The sequence below is a fragment of the Lissotriton helveticus genome, chromosome 2_1 (assembly GCF_964261635.1).
Source record: "Lissotriton helveticus chromosome 2_1, aLisHel1.1, whole genome shotgun sequence".
NCBI classification, from domain to species: Eukaryota; Metazoa; Chordata; class Amphibia; order Caudata; family Salamandridae; genus Lissotriton; species Lissotriton helveticus.
The window spans coordinates 247299601-247319965 of record NC_136059.1 but is presented as its reverse complement, the minus strand read 5'-3'; the positions used below and the strand labels follow the sequence as shown (position 1 = coordinate 247319965).

The 20365-nt window shown below is 44.4% G+C and overlaps 1 protein-coding gene across 3 annotated transcripts in view; it reads right to left on the bottom strand.

Annotated features, from left to right (window-relative positions):
* Positions 1-20365, bottom strand: part of ARK2C (arkadia (RNF111) C-terminal like ring finger ubiquitin ligase 2C) — a 196733-nt gene that overhangs the window by 81979 nt on the left and 94389 nt on the right. Inside the window, exon 1 of one of the 3 annotated variants that reach the window (XM_078674760.1) lies at positions 17818-17971. The exons of 1 other annotated variant lie outside the window; for it this stretch is intronic. In XM_078674760.1, coding sequence (XP_078530886.1) covers positions 17818-17932 — 115 coding nt within the window. In that variant the 5' untranslated portion in view covers positions 17933-17971. Of the gene's footprint in view, positions 1-17817; positions 17972-20365 lie in introns of those variants that run through there. One more of the 3 variants, XM_078674762.1, reaches the window with a different exon arrangement.

The following is a 20365-nucleotide window of genomic DNA, read 5'->3' as shown; positions in this document are numbered from 1 at the left end:
AACAAGCATGTGGGCTTAATTTCCTTCAACATAGAGACGTTACAGTGCATCATTCCGCTGATTCAGTCTCAATGTTTGATGACAACACTGGATCTCATGGAAGCTTACCTGCACATACCGATGGCGCATGGACCTCAGCAGTATCTCATGTTTTGTGTACAGGGCCAGCATTTATAGTACTGTGTTTTCCCATTCGGTCTCTGCTCCTCACCACGAGGTGGCACCACTGGTAGCTCACCTCCATCTTCAAGGAATATTCCTCTTTCCCTACCTGGGTGATTGGTGATCCAGGCATTGTCTGTCCATATTATGGAGCAGCATTTAGGGCCTCATTAGGATGGCGGTGAATCCGCATACTCCGGGCCGGCGGAAGCCACCGCCGGCCCGGAGGATGCGGATTCACCGCCGCGGCCACATCAAACACCCACCGCCAGATTAGGTTGGCGGTGGGAATGTGGTGGGACCAGCGGCGGACGGCAGGTCCGTCCGCCGCTGCTCCGCGGGTTTTTCCGGGCCATTTGGTGGCGGTGTCTACAAGACACCGTCAGGCAAATTAGGAAGCATGAGTAAACATGCTTTTCCCCGGCGGTTTTTCCGCCGTGGAAAAGCATGTGGACCTTTGCTTCTGGGGGGCCCTTGCAGGCCCCCAGGGTAAAGGGGGGGTGGGGGTGCACATGGGGGGTACCTATGGTACCCCCCTGCATTTGCATGCACAAAGCGGCAAGCACCGCACGGTGCCTGCCGCTTTGTGCATGTAAATTTGAAACATGCTTTTTTAACCTTGTGCTTCAAGCAGCACCGGCCGCAAGGTTAAAGATCCAGGATGTGACCGCCAGGGTGGCGGTCACATCCTAATTTACATGGAGGGACCGCCGCTGCCCATGCGGACGGTCCCTCTTCCTCGGGGGTGGAGGACGGACGCAGGTCCGTCCGCCATCCTAATGAGGCCCTTATTTCGGACCATGTCTATGTTCAATGACCAGGGCTTTCTTTTCAACTTACCGAAGTGTCAGTTGCACCTTCCACTCAGATATAATTCAAAGGAGCCCTCTTCAGTTCGATACAGGGCAAGATCTTTCTCCCATTGAACAGAATACTCTGGCTTCAGTTTCTGTGACAGAACCTCCTAGCTCGGTCATCAGCCAGTCAGCATGAATGGATGGAAGTGCAGGGTCGTATTTCACCCACTGTGTTTGCAGCCCATTACTCTGGCATCTGCACAAGTTTGTCAACTTTCCAATTCACAACCTGGAGATATGTGTACACGTCTCTCAGTCAGTCATCCAGGAGCTGCAGTGGTGGTTCCATACTTCCAACCTCCAGAAGGAGTAGGTTATGCACCCTCCTCCTCCCAAAATCTTGACAACAGATGCAAGTTCTCTGGGTTGGGGTGCCACATTGGATGACTTTTCTGTACAGGCCCAATGGACGGCATTAGAAGCCAACAAGTCATCCAATTGGAGGGAGCTTGCTTCACGGGAGAGAGCTCTGCGATACTTCCAGACCTTAGTGGAAGAGGTTCAGTGTCATGGTCCACTCCGACAATATTGTGACTGTTGCGTACATCAATCATCAGGGAAGTACAACCAGTCTTTAGAGACACCAGATTCAGTCTCTAAATCTGCTGACATGTTCATTTACTCAGTGGACGGAGACCCATCACTTTTCTCTATCACCGATCAACATCAGAGGCTTGGGTAAATACGATTGCAGACCTCAATCAAAAGTTTCCATCTTCTCTCACTCTGCAGTTGCTCTAAAGAACCTTTCAGATGATCTGCAGAAGGTTCCGTCATCCAGCTGTGGATCTCTTCGCATTCAAGGTGGATGCACTGCTCCTGTTGTTGAACAGAGAGCTTTAGAGAGGCATGGCCTTTCCTCTCATGTGGCTTCGGTGATACAGGTGTCACTCCCCAGCACCAAGACGCCATGGCAATCGAGCGCTTTATAAACCTATTTTATCTTTTATAGGGGTCCAGGAGGAGTTCTACACACTTTGTCCTATTCTAAGCACTGGGCTAATTTTGATAAGTGGTGAACTGTTCATAATCTGTCTATCATTTGCGCTACTTCGTTTTTTCTACCGTTCTTTTGGGATGGTTCTGAGAAAGGTTACTCTCTTTCCACAATGAAAGGTCAACACGCGGCAATTCGATCTTTCATAGATTGTGTCAGTCTCTCTCCATTAATGAATGACTGGGTCGAGTGGGACTAGGAGTAATGAGGATAACTGGTAAGTAATCAGGGCATGACCCTTCTTTTATGTTCTCTAAGACAAAGAAATACTCAGTTTGCCTACATGCAAAATGGATGTACAATCTGTACTGTGAAAATAAATGCACCAATAATCAGGTTGTACTTTGATGCAAACTCATGTTTTCAGCAGTTGAATTTAGGTCACTATCAATGCACGTCTACTGGGTTAAAACGTGTGGCAACCTGCTGACAGATTCTTGTTTAGGGGTAAAGCCTTTTCTGTCCTTGAGCTGAAACTATGGAACCGACCACAGCTTGGCCCTCGTGCCATCTCAACTCATAGTTCGCAAAGTGCTGAAGACTTGCCTTTTCCATTAATTGTGCACTTGTGTAGTCTGTACCAATCACCTACTCGATCTTAGCGCCAAGATACCCGTAGGTGAAGGTGCACTTACAAGTACCTCATGCATGCATTCATTCATTCATTCAGCAAACCACTGTGAAGCCAATGGAAGAGAGGAGTGCGTGCTCCTTTCCCTCCCGCAGTGCACACTGTAGCCTGTGAGGAAGCAGCCAGCGCATCTCATTTGCACTGTGGTGCAATAGCGCTTTAACCCAAGACTAGTGTAGGGATGTTTTTTTTATCCCGCTGAAGATCCATCTTCTGTTCCCTTGACATCTAGCCCTGACTCCTTCAGTGCTCCACCCACTTCTTTTATCCCATCCGTCACTACCTTCATACTTTACTCCAGATCGCCAGTACTTAAACACGCATTGGAAATGCAATAGGCCTCGCCTTTGTTTAAGATAAAGCAATTTGCTTTGCGAATGGTATTGTTTTATAGCTTTGTATTAATTAGTGTATGTTTGTGATATGTTGGTATTTTTTGTTGTTAGAATTGTATTTGTTAGCTGTGTAGTAGTTTAAAGCATACCTTAGTAGGAGAGGAGCAGTGTTTAAGCTTTGGAAAGGAGAATGATTAGAAGAATAGCATGAGTGTTATTAAAGTATAGTAAGGAGTAGAATAATATGATGTAGAAGAAAGGTGTGGGGGAGATTAAATAGGGAGAAGAAAGAAAGTGTGGAGGAGTTTAGTGTTATTTTGAATGTTGAAAAGTGGGGAGAGCAGCATGATGCATAAGGAAGGATAGAGTAGTAGAAGAGCAGTGGGTGTGATATGAAAGGAGTGTGAGATGTAGAAGAATAGTGTGAGGTCGAAGCAAGGTAAGATTATTAGATATTTATATATATATGCATATATATGTATTTAAATGCATCTAAACATGCGTAAACAAATATCTGAATGTAAATATGTAAATTACAGTGTGCTCCCATACAGTAGGCTGTCATACAGTGTGCTCTCATACAGTGTGCTCCCCCATATTTTAGTGACTCTGTGGTTGAGTTTGGAAAGGCAATACCTGCTACGGGACTTGTGATATTAAGTAGTGTGTTGCATTATGGGTTGAATGCTTGATGGCATCCGTCTTGATAATTTTTAATTCTGGGTTCTGCGAACTATGGCAGGAAGTACATTTTCATTGTCTTTTTAGGGCGTTGTTTATTTGTAAAGTTTATATTTCAGTGATTTTTTGTTTAATCGTCCATAAATTGATTTGATTAATTGTGCAGTAGTGGCACTTTTATCAGGGCTGATAGATGGTAGTAAGTGTAATAATATTCTTTAGCACACTTCTCAGTAGGTCTGGTTTATGTTTAAGGCATGGCTGCACCAGCCCTCCCAGCATAGCTGACGTGTTTAATGCCACTGGTGCGACAATTGTCACTGGGGCTCCATATACATTCTCAGTCGGACAGCGGCATTTTTAACAGCCATGGGGCAGCTCTTAGCACAGGAACGGACACACATTTAAGAGCACAATACCAGCTGCATAGAAAAGGTTCCTAATGAATTCACACCAGAAATGACACATCTTTCAGTGCTAAGCGTTCCTTTTAAGAACTGAATGCATTCTGGGAGTTGTAGTTCTGTTTCATTTAAACTATAACAGTTGGACTAATGCACCCTAAAAGGTAAAGGAATGCCCAGGACAAGGACTCTGAATCGCTGATGACATGGTGTCATATGGTAAGCATAGTCTGGAAGACAACACTTCATTCAGTAGAACTGATATACATTTAAATGCACAGCAGCAGATACAAATGGAAGAGGGAACTGTAACTGATCTCAATACGACTGCAACTTTCTGTTAAAGAAGGGAAATAATCCCAAAACACATGTCCAGGAATGCATCAAGCATTGGCTGTGCAAACACATATGATAAAATACTTCTAACAACAGGAACTGCATCTACCATAATGCTTTGCGGTATGTATGCTGACCTGCTGGCAGTGTGCTCTCCTTCGACAATTCGACCGATTTGCCGGAAAAAAACCACGTGCAAAAAAAAGGCCAGGACTGGGACACGGAGTAGCTGATGACGTGATGCTATCTAGGATAGATGGCAGCTTTCAGTGTTGCCAGGTTGGGCTATTTCCCCCACAAATGAGTGACCATTTTTCCCATTTGTGCGGGAAAAACCCCACCTCACAGGTGAGATATTTTTGGGCTGGGTTGTGCCCTGTGTGCGTGTTTTTTGGTGCCTAATGAATGTCTCTGGTTGTATGGTTCACTTAGGGTACACAATGTCTCCTGAGCATAGCTCATTGCTGCTTTGCTCACTGTATGTCCCTGCCTTAGGCAGGCTGGAGCCCCCCCTCTCACCCCACGCTCTGAGGCAGTAGCAGCAGGCAATCACTGGCTTACACACATTTATGACAGGAGTTACATTAAGATGCAATGTGCGCCTAAATGTAACTACTTGTGTCACTGTGGACACCATCCTCCAGTGGTGTTCGGTCGCGAGGCTGTCTTTCTAATTCAGCTGCCAATCACGGCCCTGTTTGAAGACAATTGCCCCGCCTGCCCAGTGTGTGCAAGTGCTCCAGTGAGCGGGTGAATGGTGCCTGGGATGAGTCAAGTCTGGCTGCGACCGGGCCTGTAAGAGAAAGTCTACTCTTCTGCGCTTTCAAGTCACACGTCAGGCTTGAGGCCCAGCCTGAGATGAAAGATTACTAATAATGGCAAAATAAATCTGTTGGTTAATGCATCCAATGCAGACATCTGTGTTTTGTCTAATTAAAGATTTGACTTATTATAACATAGCACAAAGCACACCTCTTTTGTTACTTCAACTTTTTAAGTTGCAGTGCTTGTAATATAGCGCGGTGAAGTATAAACCGGCCTCCAGGCAGTGCCAGCACACTGTAAGGCATACGTTTAGAACCATATCGTTTTTTCCAATTTTTTGTTGTTATAGAGTTGCTGAAAAGGGTTAATTTGGATATTAATGACATATGGTCTATTGCTTTTAAGACCGAATAAAGTTTTTTAAATTTGATTTTTGACTCATTATAACGTAGCACAGAGCGTTAATGTGCCTGCTGCAAAGCACACCTGTTTTGTTACTTCAAGTTTTAAAGTTATAGTCCTTGTAATATAGCGCGGTGAAGTATGAAATGAAAAATGAAATGAAATGAAATGAAAAAGAATTTGTAAAGCGCATGGCTACCCATGGGTGTCCCAGCGCTAATGAGTCAGGCTCACCAAGGAAGAGGAGGGGATTCAGGGAACCTTTGGAAAGTGGAAAGTTTTCAGTGCCTTTCAAAACTTCTGTAGGCTGGGTTCAGTGCGAAGTTTAAAGGGAAGGGAGCTCCATGCTGTTGCGGCGTTGACGGCAAAGCGCCGTCCGCCTGTTCGAGCTTTCTTTATTCTGGGGACATTAGCCAAATACAGATGATCAGATCTGAGAGCTCTGTTGGCTTTGTAGGGACCAACCAGACCAACCAGACTTCTCATGATGGGAGGGCCCTTGCCCTGAAGGGATTTGTGCATAATGCACATGGATTTAAATATGATTCTCTCCCTTTTTGGCAACCAATGTAATGCTCTAAGGGCAGGAAAGCCTGGCTGGAGATCCAGTCAGCAATCTCGCCGCTGAGTTCTGAGCTAGTTGAAGTCTATTTATAGTGGCCTCTGGGGCCCCCAGGTATAGGGCGTTACTATAGTCCATCCTGAAGAGCACTAGTCCTTGAACGAGGAGCTTCCTGGAGTGGGGAGGGAGGAGGGGAAGGATTTTCCGCGCCGTACGGAGTAGGCCAAAACACACGCCCGCCGTTTTCTTAGCCTGGGTTCTGAGCGAGAGATCTTGGTCCAGCCAGATTCCGAGGCTTTTAATTTCATTTTTAGCAATGGGAGTCGCTCCCATGCATGTGGGCCACATAGAATTGGAGATAGGTATGGTCTTATGTCCTAGGAGCATAAGCTCCGTTTTATCTCCATTTAACTTCAGCAGGAAATCACTCATCCAGCCAAAGATCTCTGACGGACAGGATCGAAGATTCTCGGAGCAATGGTCAGATTGATTAAGTGAGACGACTAATTGTGTGTCGTCTGCGTAGGTGACTAATTTAATCCCGAAGGGGGAGACCATATCTTCCAGTGGGGACATATAGGCATTAAAAAGTGTCGGCCTCCAGGCATACGTTTAAAACCATATCGTTTTTTCCATTCTTTTATTATAGGGTTGCTAGAAAGGGTTCATTTGGATATTAATAGCGTCTTTTAACATAGACACGCCCAACTATTACTTCACATGTTAAATCCGGAAATACACTGACATATCCCAGCAATATATGCAGCGGAGACATGGCGTATCATCCAGAGCGAGCGACTTTGGCACTAGAGAACGGGATTCGACCTTCAGGGTTTGTTCTCCCTGTGCCCATTCACAAATATATATATATATATATTTATTTTACAGAATGAAACAGTGGTAAAAAGGATGAAAATGTGGCATAGTACCTGAGATGAGAGCCATTGGTGAGCTGTGTACACAGAGCTTGCGGAGGCTTGCCTCCTGAATAGCAGAGGGTTAGCTGTGCCAGTGTCGTCGGCCTTGCACACATACGGGCCATGTTTAAACTATAAATGCAATTAGTCTCGCTGAGGTGCATCGCACAGGTGCTGTGCATAATTTACAGAAATATTTGCAATCTTATATGTCTCGCATTTAAATGCGAGACACATGCAAACGCATTGGCCAGCTGCGCTTTAAAAGTGAAAGTGGGCATGTGCGCTCACTTCACGCCAAACAAAGATGGAGTCAGCCTGTCCAGATGGGCCGTCCTAAAAGTGGACAAGGCGCTAACCCCAAAGCCTGTTTTTCAATCACGCTCCAGCGTTTAACATAAACGATGACTTGCACCAATTGAAAACAAGGGCATAGCTTTAAGTCACTTTGGAAGTCTGTATCGATTCCAAAAGGGCCTCGCATGGCGAGAGCAGCGCTTACGCGCTGCTAACGCCAGGCGAGACCTAAAAAAAGACTCAAGATGGGACCTCTGGAACAAACATAGCATGACAAAGGTGGACTTCAGAAATGAATACAACACTATGTGCAGTTTCCAAAACTAACCACAGTAGTTCAGATGAGACATTCAGAACAGGAGAAAACACTCCAGATGAAGCCAGCTGAACTGAACACAATATTTAAGATGTGGCCTCTGATTGCGTGTCCAAAAACGAAAACTCCAATTCAGGCCTTCAGAACGGTACACGACATGCAGGTGTGGCCTTATGTACTGTACACAGTAGCTTTAAATATATCCAGAACTGGACGCAATATGCCAGGTGAGGCCTTGTCTACTGTACACAGTAACTTGAAAGACACCCAGTACACACTGCATGGCAGGTGTGACCTTCTGTTCTGTGCGCGGTAACCTGAAATACATCCGACCTACACACAACAGGCCTGATGTGTATGGACACTGTGCAGCGGTGACACAACGTAATTTTCTGTTAGGTGTAGTTCTCCCTTTGCACCCCTGAACATTCTGTCCTGCTTTTCCCGAAGCCTGTTCAACTGTTTGGATTTCTGGGGGGGCGTGGAGTCCATAAAAACCTGTGGGCCTGCTTCAGAAAGTCTTAGGAGAAAAAGAAATCTGCTCCTGTAGAACGCTCTAAGTGAAAAACAGATTTCGCACTATTTAGCTATTCACAAAGGATTCCTGGAAACTTACAAGTCATAGATTTCCTGGAGAACCTAATTTACTGCTACCACTTTTTCACCGGAATATCGGAATATCCTGCATGAATAAATGTGACGCACATATGCTTTTGCAAAAGCAACACTTTTGTGTTTGCTGTTTGCTACAGCGGTATATTATTTTTTTCCCTTTGGCGAAACTGCTTAACCTAAAGCTGTAATAAACATGAGGGTGTTCGTTCCCAACGACCGCCGGTGGAAATGTTACCTTTAACAGGACCAAATCTGCATTTATGTGGATTCCGACAATCTTCTGAGTTTGTGAGTTTTCGCCTGTTTTTCAGGGTGCCATACCCAGCAGTAACACTGTTCTTATTGCAGCATTCAAAAGTTCAATTCCTAAATGTAAAAGTTACATTCTCGGAGTAGCTGTTTTCACACCTGCGTTACACTTAGCGACATAAATGCTTTGTGAATCAACCCCTGACCCTCTCTAGTTTGGAAGATCTTCAGACAGAGGTTGATAGCCCTACTTTGGATGAGTGCTTACACGTGCCTTTGATGAAGGTTGCTAGTTTTCATCCTTCCTGAAATGTTGTTTGGACCGGGCTGCGCAGGCAAAGCATGTAAAAAAACACGTGACGTCATCGATGTGTGATGTATGTTTTCATTTTTCTGAAGAAGGGGGTAAACAGAAGTACAATGCTGTCAACGTTTAAACTAGAAAGGCCATTTACCATCCGTAAGACTCTTGTAATTTGATACGCCAATAGAATATTTGATACACAGAAAGATCTTTAGGGTAAGTGAAATTCGTTTTTGGCTTTCATTATACGAGTTAATTTATTTTTTGCATATTATCTAGTGGAACACAAAACAATGGTCACTCAGCCGAAAGAAGACTTTTCGACAAATGTGCACTAGATAGGGTGTAGAGGTATTTATGCACTGAAAAACAAATTCATTATAACGCGGAAAATAAATATGATTGGTCTGATGATTCACAGACATGGCGTGTGTTGGTTGGTGTTGCCATGGTGAGAAGCCTTTATGGGATTATCATATGTAAATGCACATTAGCATTGCATACACGTATGTCAAAGAGATCAAAGCACCAACATGTAATTTTTCAGAACACAGACCCAGCGTTCTGACAGAATAGCAATAAATATTCACTCTAAATCACCCCAACAGTAGGGCTCCTGAGAAGAAAAAAAAGGCAGAAGAAAAATTGCCTTCTACCGGCACATTATCTCCCAGCTCATAACTGGCAAACCCTGCCACCGAGTCATGCTTATTGTATGTGCATTGTCTTGTACTGCGTCCATACGGGTCAAGGCCAGGAACGCTGCCCATTTGTCCTTGGGTAAAGTCACGTATTCCGCCTCTCAACTCCTCGCCCTTCGCTCTACTGCTTCATAGCCCCCCCCCCCCTAATCTATGATTTAGACCATATTGTAGCAGTTCGAATCAAAGCCTGTGCCCTCTTTAGAGAACCAATTGGAGCACAGCACGCCTGGCTCTGCTGAGAATTACCATGGTTTTAAGTTTTTAACCTAAATTGTTGTTTACTTGTAAAAGACCATTGGGACATGTTTAACTTTCTGGACCATGACCCTGATGTGGTCTTTTAAACAGAAACTTGACTCGCTGATTTACCCCTTCATATAGGTTCCCGAGAATGGACAGTGCATACAAAAAAGGAGGAGGTATTGCTGTTATTTTTACAGAATGTTTTATGTGTAAAATAAATAAGTTGGCAATACCGGAGTGTCAAGCTCTTATTTTTTCATTGCTTTTAATTAAGAATTTTACTTTGTCCAGAGTCCTTTTCTATCATCCACCGGGCAACGCGGCCAAATGGAGCTCCAATATCGCTAAAGTTCTTGCATCGCCTATTCTTACATTTTCCAACTTTACTATATTAGGCAATCTCAACATCCATTTTGTTAAAGTAGATTGAAGTGCAGCTTTGTCTGTTATAGAGGGCCTTGCCGTTCTTAATCTTCATCTCATTTTGAACTTCTCTACTCGCGCAGCCGGCCATTTGTTGGATCCTTGGAGACTGACCAACCTATTCTGGACTGATCTTTTTGCAGTCCCTTCCTCCTTTGGACCACAAATGAGAGCGGTTCCAAAAACATCTTCCGGCAGGAGGTGATCTAAGCTTAATGTTCCAGCCCTCAATTCTCTACTTCAAACCCAATTGTCCCACATTGAGTGAATCAGTAGAATCAAATGCTCATACTGTAGACTATTGGATTAGATCCTCTCTTGATGTGTTAGTTCCCACTTCTAGTACAACACTCCATTGAAACTCTCCCCCCTGCACAATGGTACAATGACATTGCACCAAATAAATAAAAATGTGTGCAGAGTTAGAAAGAGGATGGTGTGAAACCTACAGTCAGGAGTGCAAATTGAGATATAAAGTAGCCTTAAAACATTATCAGAAAGAATGTAGCATTGCTAAAGCCAAATTCTACTCCACTACGATCACGGAGCCCAGAAACTGCCCTAAAACTTTATTTAGGGTAGTCAAGAATCTATCAGATCAGGCTAGTACCGTCCCCAGTAATCCTCTCACCCAAATGCACTGTGATGAAATTGCGGACTTTTTTCTAGAGAAAGTATCAGATATTACGTCCTCTTTTGTAGGCACTTCTTGGGTTAGCCCCTCTGAGTTTCCCTCTGTTATAACTTGTGCTTTGAATTTCTTCCATCCTCTAGCTGTGACTTAATTCAGCTTCCTGTTTGCAGCTACTAGATCAGGCTTTCCACTTCACCCCTGATGCCCCTCGATACTGGGCAAGCTTGTGTTACCAGTTATGGAGCAATTACTGATCTATTAAATTCCTCCTTGACAAAAAGCATTGTTCTGCTAGCATGGAACCTTGCTCTGATTATACCCTTATTAAAAAAAATGTGGACCCTCTTGTATGGTCAAACTACAGACCTATATTACTCCTACCCACATTGGCTAAGGTGCTGGAGAAGCAATGACAACCTACAGCTCTCATCTTATATTGAACTAAATGGTCTATTGCATCCTTCGCAATCACGTTTCAGGTCTGGGCACAGTACGGAATCAATTCATGTCGGCGATACGGAATACATGTGCTTCAGCTAGATAAAGGCACTGATCCTTTTGGATCTTAGTCCGCATTCAACACTGTGAACCATTCCTTTCTGGTGTCCAGACTAGGAGATATGGGTGTGCGGAGCACAGCCCTGGCGTGGCTGAACTCATTACATGACCGCACATTACAGGTGCATTCACATCATCATAGGTCTAATTCACACCGCCTAGTTTCTGGGGTGCCGCAGGGCTCGACCCTGAGCCCTCGACTTTTCAACCTATATGTGAGACCATTAGCTGAGACTTTAGAATCCCATGATCTTACATTGTTCTCGTATGCAGATGATACTCTTATCATCTCAGGATAACCACAAGGCAGAATCGGTTTACATTTGTCTGGCCCAAGTTTCATCTTGGATGAATGGGAATTCATTCAAATTGAATGGGAAGAAGTTCTACTGGTGGGTAACCAACCCCTCCTTAGGGGTCTTCATCTGTGGCATCTGCTATGGATACAACTCCCTCACCTGTTCATGTGGTAAAACATTTAGGGGTGTGGCTCAACAACAAATTTGTCTACGAACCATCAGATCAACAAAATAGCAGCCACCTGTTCTGGTACCCTAAAGTGGATAAGGAAAATCTTGACCAAAGAACAGTAGTCCAGGCCCTTTGTCAATGTCTAGATGGGACTACGACAATGTTCTATATTTGGGTGCTGTTACTTCTCTGCTTAAACAGTTTCAGACCACAACATGCGGCTGCATGGCTCCTTCTTCAGCCACCCAGATTCACTTCATCAGCCAGTATGTTACACACCCTTCACTGGTTGCAAATCTAAAGTTGGGTTAAATTTCAAGCCTTATGCCATATGCATAAATGTCTTTTCAAGATAGGACTCATGTACTTGAGACCTTTGGTGTCCTGGTACATGCCCAAACGCTCGCTCTGCCCTAGCCCTGGCTGTAGTCCCAGAGGTCAAAAGAACCCGTCAAAGCGGTTGGGCATTTCATATTTGGGAACAAAACTGTGGAACAGCTTGCCACAATCATTGAGAACCTGCAAATCACTTACAGTTTTTCGTAAGCTGCTCAAAACATGGCTGTTCCCATCTCTTCATTAATAGTTACCCTTGGCTTTCAGTAATTCTGGTGGGTTCAGTGAGGAGGCCAAGCGCTTTATACATAAATAAATAAATAAGGGGGAGATAGGAGATGTTACAATCTAGAGTCATAATTTTGAAACCCCATCCTCAACTTGCTTTTAATTTGATACACCGTGCGTTTTTTAATGGAAGTTTAAAAAAGATTTTAGGTCTGGCTGAAGAAAGCTTTAGCTTAAAATGACAAGAGATAAAGGTGGATTATGGTAAAAAGTGTAAGTGTTTGATATATCAGTGAGAGCAGGGAGGCGGGTCTGGGTACCAAAAAACAAAATGGTGATCCAAGTTTTTCCCCGATACACCTTTTTGGCAGTACTTGGGTTGTGAACTTTTGAAGGTGTGGTGTCTAGTGAACTGGTAAGGTTTTAATGTATCTTTATAGAGTTTATTGAAATCATCTAATAAGGGTATTTTAGGGGTCAATTAGAGCCAAGAGGTGCATTTTCATGATGCACTTCACAAGGTTTGTGTACGTGCAGCAGGGGCGGTGTCACTGGGTCTCAAGAAGGTGAGGAGCCCCCTCTACCCTAAATATAGGTTTCCTTCACTACCTAATGATGGGGTCATTGCTCTTGGTTGCAACGGGGGCGATTGTACTCTTGCTACGCTGCCGCCAACAGCCCACCCCAGAAACCGTCCTGCTCGTCTCTTTCACCTCTCACAGTAGTAACGCACCGAACATTAATAAACAGCCCAGAGTGGCCCTTTGGCACTGCTCTTCTCGCATTACTCCATTGTCAGATATGCCAGTCCAGCCCGGTGGCAGGGACTGATGCAAATCCATACTTATGCATTGCCCTTTATTAAAGAGCCCTGTTGTGCATGTGAGCAGACAGCAACAAGTAAGGTATGTTCCTAGGAAGCACCAGGTAGACTGTGCCTAGTTGCTGCACACTGAGGACTGATCGCTTCAAATCTAGCTGGTAGAAGGTGTGCCCTTCCTTCCCTGAGCACTGGTAGTCTGAATAAGCTGTGGCTGTCACTGAAAGTAGCCATGGTTTCATGTACCTTTTGCTCTGAAGCTGCCTGGGCAGGGTGGAGGGATCAAAGGGGTGAAGAGGACAGGAAACATGTCTGCAGAGGAGAGTCAGTAGAGGAGAAGTGCCAAAGGAAGGACATTACTCTAACAGGTGAGGAGTACTGAAATTAAGGTGCACAGCAATGAGCACAGAATTATATGGACCGGGGCACTAGAATTATGCGATTGTGCTGCCACTGCTATTTTCACAATATTATAGATTTGCCGTATGTGCCACATAGACCATCATCTACTGCATAATGAGCAGATTTTAACAAAACAAAAATGTTGTTTCTAGATCAAACGGTTCAAAAGTTACTAACAACGCAGTGGCATGTGTTGCTTCGCAGTGGAAAGCCTTTTGCAAATGTTGACTTGTCACTTTTCTGTTGCTTATTGCTATATTGGGGTATTAAACTGGTACTTCTGATGTTCACCCAATGTCTGTAAAGTTTTAACAAGTGTAAAAAGTACAAAATCATTAATACTTAAAAAAAATATGCCGCATTACATCGCATAATTTGGCTTTTCTTGCCGCATAATTTACTCAACCCTGCCGCATAATTGGTCCCTCTCCTGCCGCATAATTCCAGTGACCCTGGATATGGTAAACTGGGATGATGCATGCTAAGAAAGGTGGACAGTCACTAGAATGATATAGTGACGATGAGGCGTGCAGAGAGAGAAGTGATGAAATTATAACAAGGGCATGGAGCACAAATGTGCCGAGAAGGGATGAAGCACGACGAGAGGACGAGGGTGGGCGGAGTCAGATCCCAGAGTGACAGCATAGGGTTCAAAGGACAGGAGTTGAGAGGTAAATCATTAGTACTCATAGGTTCAAAGTATTGCAATTCACTCCCCCTCTGCCCCACACCATCCAACCCCAGGGCCTACTCAAAGGTGCTGTACTACAGGAAATATTTGGCAACAGTTCTGTTTGTCTGGTGTTGGCTGTGTTAAGTACACTAGTTGAATAGCATTGTGTAACAAGTAAGGACCGAGAGGGCTACACAAATGTACTGACATGCATACACAGAGATTCAGAGAACCAAGAAAGAACTGGGCAGAGCGATGTGGAGCACAACAGACATGGGGCACAGGGAAAGAGATGTATTTGCAGAGAGAGACAGTGTTTATAGACAGACAGGTCAAAGAGAAAGACAATGGGTCAAAGAGTGCCATCTAATGGCAAGCATGGCCATGACCAGTAGGCTGCAATGCTATGGTATTGACTACATCATTTTGCTTTCTTTATGGCATAGAGAGCACATTCGCCTATGTTGGTGTACTGCAGCTGTACACAACTCATATTATAACAGCAGGGGCAAAGCCAATTGCTGGTGCAATGTTTCATGTTATTACCTTTTATTGCAAGAGAATACCGCACGAAAATAAGAAAATACACCCCCCTTTCTGAACGTGGCAACCATATACTTGAAAAGTACGGGAGCTTTCTAGCAGATAGGTGTACTTATGGCACGAATAGAAATCTTCTTTAGTTTGAATGCACATTTAGGAAATTATGGTTCCTATTGCTACAAAGAAAATAGCCTATTAGCTTTGAATCACAGAATTCGGAAGACATAGTTTGGATATACAAGAAGGGTGGATGTGCGCATGTGCTCAGAAAACAATTCTGTCAATCACAGTGCAAGAAAGTGGGCTGACTCACTGCCCCATGCTGTAGGCTTTGGTGTGGTGGGCAGAAGGAGTTGAACAGCTAATCAGTAAAATGGCTGAAGAGGGATTATTCAAAGCCCCTCTCTGAGTCTATACACATATGTATATTTTGTATTCAAGATTTGTTTTTTTTTAGGACATGCAAAAGCTGTCTTTAGGTAACACCTAAAATGACGCTAGGAGGAAAGAACTGTGTACAAAAAAAATGTATGCTAAGTTTTAACAATTTACTTGCATCCTGCACAGTTTAGCATAGTAGTCTGAGCTGAAAAAACCTACAGTAATAAGTTTGGCCAATGTAAAGTTACACCACAACATTCATTGTGGGGGGTAGTCCGCAATTACACAGGGAAAGTATCATGTAATTTGTGGCTCCCACAAGGGCAATAGTATATCTGACATCAAGAAAAACGCAACAGAAGCTCCAACAATTCTTTTTCTTAAACCACCTAAGTGATCCCACCTTTGTTGGATGGAGGTGCGTGGCACAAGCTATATCTCAAATCACTCCTCTAGACAGCAGAAGCAAGCAGTCATGGCTCCTTGCTCGTGCAGGCCTTCCTGCACAAACAATTGTGTCCTCAAAGGTGTGTGCAATAGTCCAGTAGCACTGGGCACAATGTGTTTAAATACACCGCCACAAACTTGTACCACACTTTTCAGTGTACAAATGCGCATGTGTTTTTAAAAATTGTCTTACAATTCTATCAGGTGTGTCTTTTTATGTGTTAAAATCTTTAAAGCATGGCCAAGTTGCTTGCATTGTACGAGCAGCCAATTATTCCAACAGCTGTCCTTCTTTTCCAAGTGTTCTTGGCCACCAGAAAGGCTTGAGTATTAGAAATAACTAGTTACCCATATACAGTCCACCAAGAGAAACACGTTATTCTTAAATCAATAGTTTCACTCAATCCACAATTTCTACACCGTCAATCGAAAGGTTTGCTACCTGCTTGCTGGTCCAAAGCTTGTCCTTATTCCAATGGATTTGCTACACACCCACCAGTTACCATATTTCTCTGGACTCAAGCTGAACACTTTGGCCACAGCATAGATGTGATGTGTCATTTTCTGCAGATTATTAGACTTGTCTCGGTCTATGGAAGTTTCAGTGTTACATGTTAACATTTTCTCCCAATAGAGTCTTCCAATTCAATGGCTACGCTCACCTATGCAGAGTACGCTGCCCAGAGGATTACAACATCTGCAGAAGCAGTAGCTTTTGTCAGGGGCCCATTTTGATGTTGAGCGGGCCAAGACCGACTGAATCCCTAAACTACGCACAAGCTTATTTCCCCTCACGCGTATATAAAGACTCCTTTCTAAACAGCTCATTATCTTGATCCGTTTTTTTTTTTTGCATTATGCCAATGTCGGCAGCTTAAATATGACTCCAATAGGCTACATACACACAGCAGCTGCCAAACTCCTAAACAGAGATGCCCGTGCATATGAGGGTCCATTATTGTATGGCGCACGGTGCAACTCGCAGAGACATCCCTTGCACCCTCCCAAGATTTCCTACGGTCATTCTTGTGGCTTTCAACACCACAGTCAGCTCGTCGGCCAATTTCCTTTGACAGCGACCCCAGTTTCCTCCATGTCAACCGGGATGGCAAACATTTTAGTTCAGACAGTCCCCCGCTGACACTCCTTGACCATGGAGGTTTGTTGGCTCTTCCTAAAGTTTGCTGCCTCCTTCTCGGTTTCCTTTGAACTGAACTTTCTGGTGTGGTTATGAGTTAGGGCAACCTACCTTCTTGATCGCTTCAAAGTCATGTAAAGTGTGAGATGCCGGGGTCAGCTGTACAAGCTCTGGTTCCTTATTAGACCAATGGGAGGTGAGTCATAACACTTACCTGGTTATGCCTTCGAAAAACACTATTCATCTCACCTGCTCGAACGGGAAGACATTAAAAACGAGTCCTTGGAATTAACTACATCCAAGAAAAAAAGAAATAACTATAAGTTGCCCTAGCTCATGGGGCTAATGTATTCCATTCACTACAAAAATATTGTAGTGGGACTAGAGGAAGAAGCATTAGCAGGTGGTGGCGGTCTGTGTACCTTATCAAACAACGCTTTGAGTCCAGAGGGAAAACAGAATATTGAGCACCAAAAATGTCTTTTGTATGAACTACGATGCTATGCTGACATAGAGCTTCAATCTTGTGGTCTTGATTTCTCAGACTCACTTCATCTTATTGCAGATGTCATATTACTAAGAAGGCCTGTGCTTGAGCACAACTTTTCACAACAGGGTCCTGACATCACCAATGACATTTCGGACCATTTTCCTTCCTGACCAATAGAGATTAGGGCCTAATAGTTTTGCTCCAGACCATATTACATGAGGATTTTTTTTGTTTTGCACCAAGGCAAAAATGTGAAGAAATAGATCGCGAAACACCTGCAAAATATATGAAAATGTTATAGCTAAAAATAATTTAATTTCACATATAGAATTGAGTTTTAATGTTGTGTCTATTAATAGTTTTTTTTTCTCAAAAGAGCGTTTGCACCCATCTTTCACTTTAGAAACAAGTGAAAATTGCAATACAGAAAAAATTGTGAAAATGCAATGTATTCCATGCATGGTGCAAAACCTAGGAGCAAGTCGGTTTTACTTACTATACAAGCAACAATACCGGTGCAAAATGCATTTGTTGTATTTTCCCGCCGTGTGTAACAGGGCTGATTGTGCTTGTCGGAGGCGTACAATGAATCCATTGTGCTCAGGGTGCATCAGCCTGGGCACCGCATTGGCTGCATTCGTACGCACTGCTGGCTTTACGGAGCGGAGCGGTATGTATTGATTGTATTTCTTTCCGGACACATGCTCCCCCAGGAACGCCCCTCCAGTAAAGCAGCTTCCATGCAGTCTCCGTACGTGTAATTAGCGCGCCTCGCGGCCACCCAGTCCTCCATCCGGACCAGAAATGGATGACCAATAGCAGAGGGCGTGGACGGTGGGCGGGGCTCTCTGTAATAGGGTTAGAGGCGCTCCCCTCACATTCACCTCAAAAATCGTTGGCGTCCGAGGGGCTGTTCACTGACCTGTGGGGGCGGGTGAGTGACCTCAGCGCGGTTCCCAGAGGGCAATTGTCCAATCCAATTATTGCCAGGTCACACATGGGAGGGAGTTGGGGCTCACTTGGGCAGAGACGCCAGGGATGAGTGGGCATGAACTTCAACCCTTAACCTGCTCAAAGGTTCTCCCTTTCTCTGAGCAAACTTAGTGCCGAAGAAACCGGACTAAAAAGGAGCAAAACTCTTGTAGAAAACACCGAGATTTTGTAAGGTATTTTTTTTCGAGAACCCTGGTATATACTATACATGACAGACCTCTCATGACAGTGTTTGAAATGGAAATATAAAAGTGTAGGTGCTCACAGTTCATGGGTACCTATGTGCCCCCCCCACCAAACAAAGATGACCAGATGGCTCGATGCACAGGGACAGCACTTCTCCATTCCTGAACTTTGCTTTTAACTATCATCGGTGTTTCAGACGCCAGTCTAGCGAGGGGGATTCTGCCCAGCGAAGGACACCACACGTACCCGTGTATTCGTCATATATGATATTATCCACAAGATTTGGAACAATGACTTTCCCATTTACATTGATTTCTGGCGTCTTCGACAACTACATATATACTGTATATCGGAAATCCATATACCGATTCAATCCGGGTTGGAATTATCACCGGACTTGGGCCTTAATATTGAGGATCCAGCCATTGAGCCCTGAAGAGTTGTAGCATCTGTGCATGTACAGACCTACAACGAAACACGTGTCGGCTGGCTGTACATTACCATTGGTGTGATGAGCAAATAAAAGGAGATATATATGAAAATACAAGACTCGACGTTGGACATTTTTCTATTCAACTGCATACAAGTGGCATACTAGGTTGTACACTTATTTTGAGTGCGCAGGACTTTGTGTTTTATATGTTTGATGTGTTTTGGGCACATTTAATTGAGGGGTTCTGTTGGGTCCCCCCTCCCTGCCTGCACCAGCAATCAGGAACCTATCTAGACATCCACGTTAATACTGTTTCAGCGCCCATGAAAACCCGTAAACTTAATACCTATTTTCTGTTGTGCTTAAACTATTATCGGTGTGTTGGTCAAATTGCCTCAATTAAAATGAACCAAGACTACAACTCCCAGAATGCCCTGATATGAAAGTCTAAAATGACAAAGTGGTCGTTTGACCCGTTGCATGGAGCCATCTGGTCACCCTACCACTGGCATGATCTCTCTATTTCCAGGAACTGCTGGCAATAAACTAAAATATTCATCAACTGCCTTCTTTCGATTTGTCTGGAACGGGGTAGGCATACCAGGCCCAGGTAGGAAACGGACTGCATAAAAGAAATCGTTAATGAACGTGCAGTGAGCGGGGGCAGCAGACAAAATGGAAACCCGGGGGGGGGGGGGGACATTCGATCTCCTCCTTCCGTGCCCGGACCTTGGGAACAGGAAATGTGCCGAGTCTGCGACTCCCGCTGCTTGACAGGCAGCGAGGAGGCAGGCAGCAGTTGTTAGCAGCTGCTGGCTTTTTTTGACGCACCCACAAGGCTGCAAAGGCCGCGTTTGTTCTGCGCCCGCCCTGTGTTTTTACCTTCCATAAAAAGCAGACATCTGGCTGCTTAATTGCTCCCATTTTCGTCTGCTGGGTACATCAGTGTTTGATTGTTGCTCTTGTTAATTATTTGCAGTGTATAAGGGATGTAGCAGGCTCCTTAATGCCTTTTTCCACAGAGGCTGCAGTCTGCAAATAGTTGTTATTTTTAGACTTTTGGCAGTAAGGGCCCTCCTACCCAGTGGTTGGTGAAGCCCCTCAGCAGCGTCACAAAGTCTATATATAAATGCCCCTCTCCCTTGCCCTGCCACTCCCCCGACCACAGCATGTAGTACATACACCAAGGCAATATCAGGCAGCCACCACTCTGAAGGGAGTGACACACCGTCCCTAAAATATGACACAATATGTGGGGGGAGGACACAACAAAAATGGCGTCGCACCAAGGGCAGTAAAGCCTGCCGATGGCTACCCTGCTTCCCTGGAGGACCCAGACACAGTTTGTACATTTTTGTAGCATTTACTTTCGGCAAAATTTCCCTTCACATTTTTCACTTGTTCTCCTGAACGGTCTTAATTTCCTCCAGGT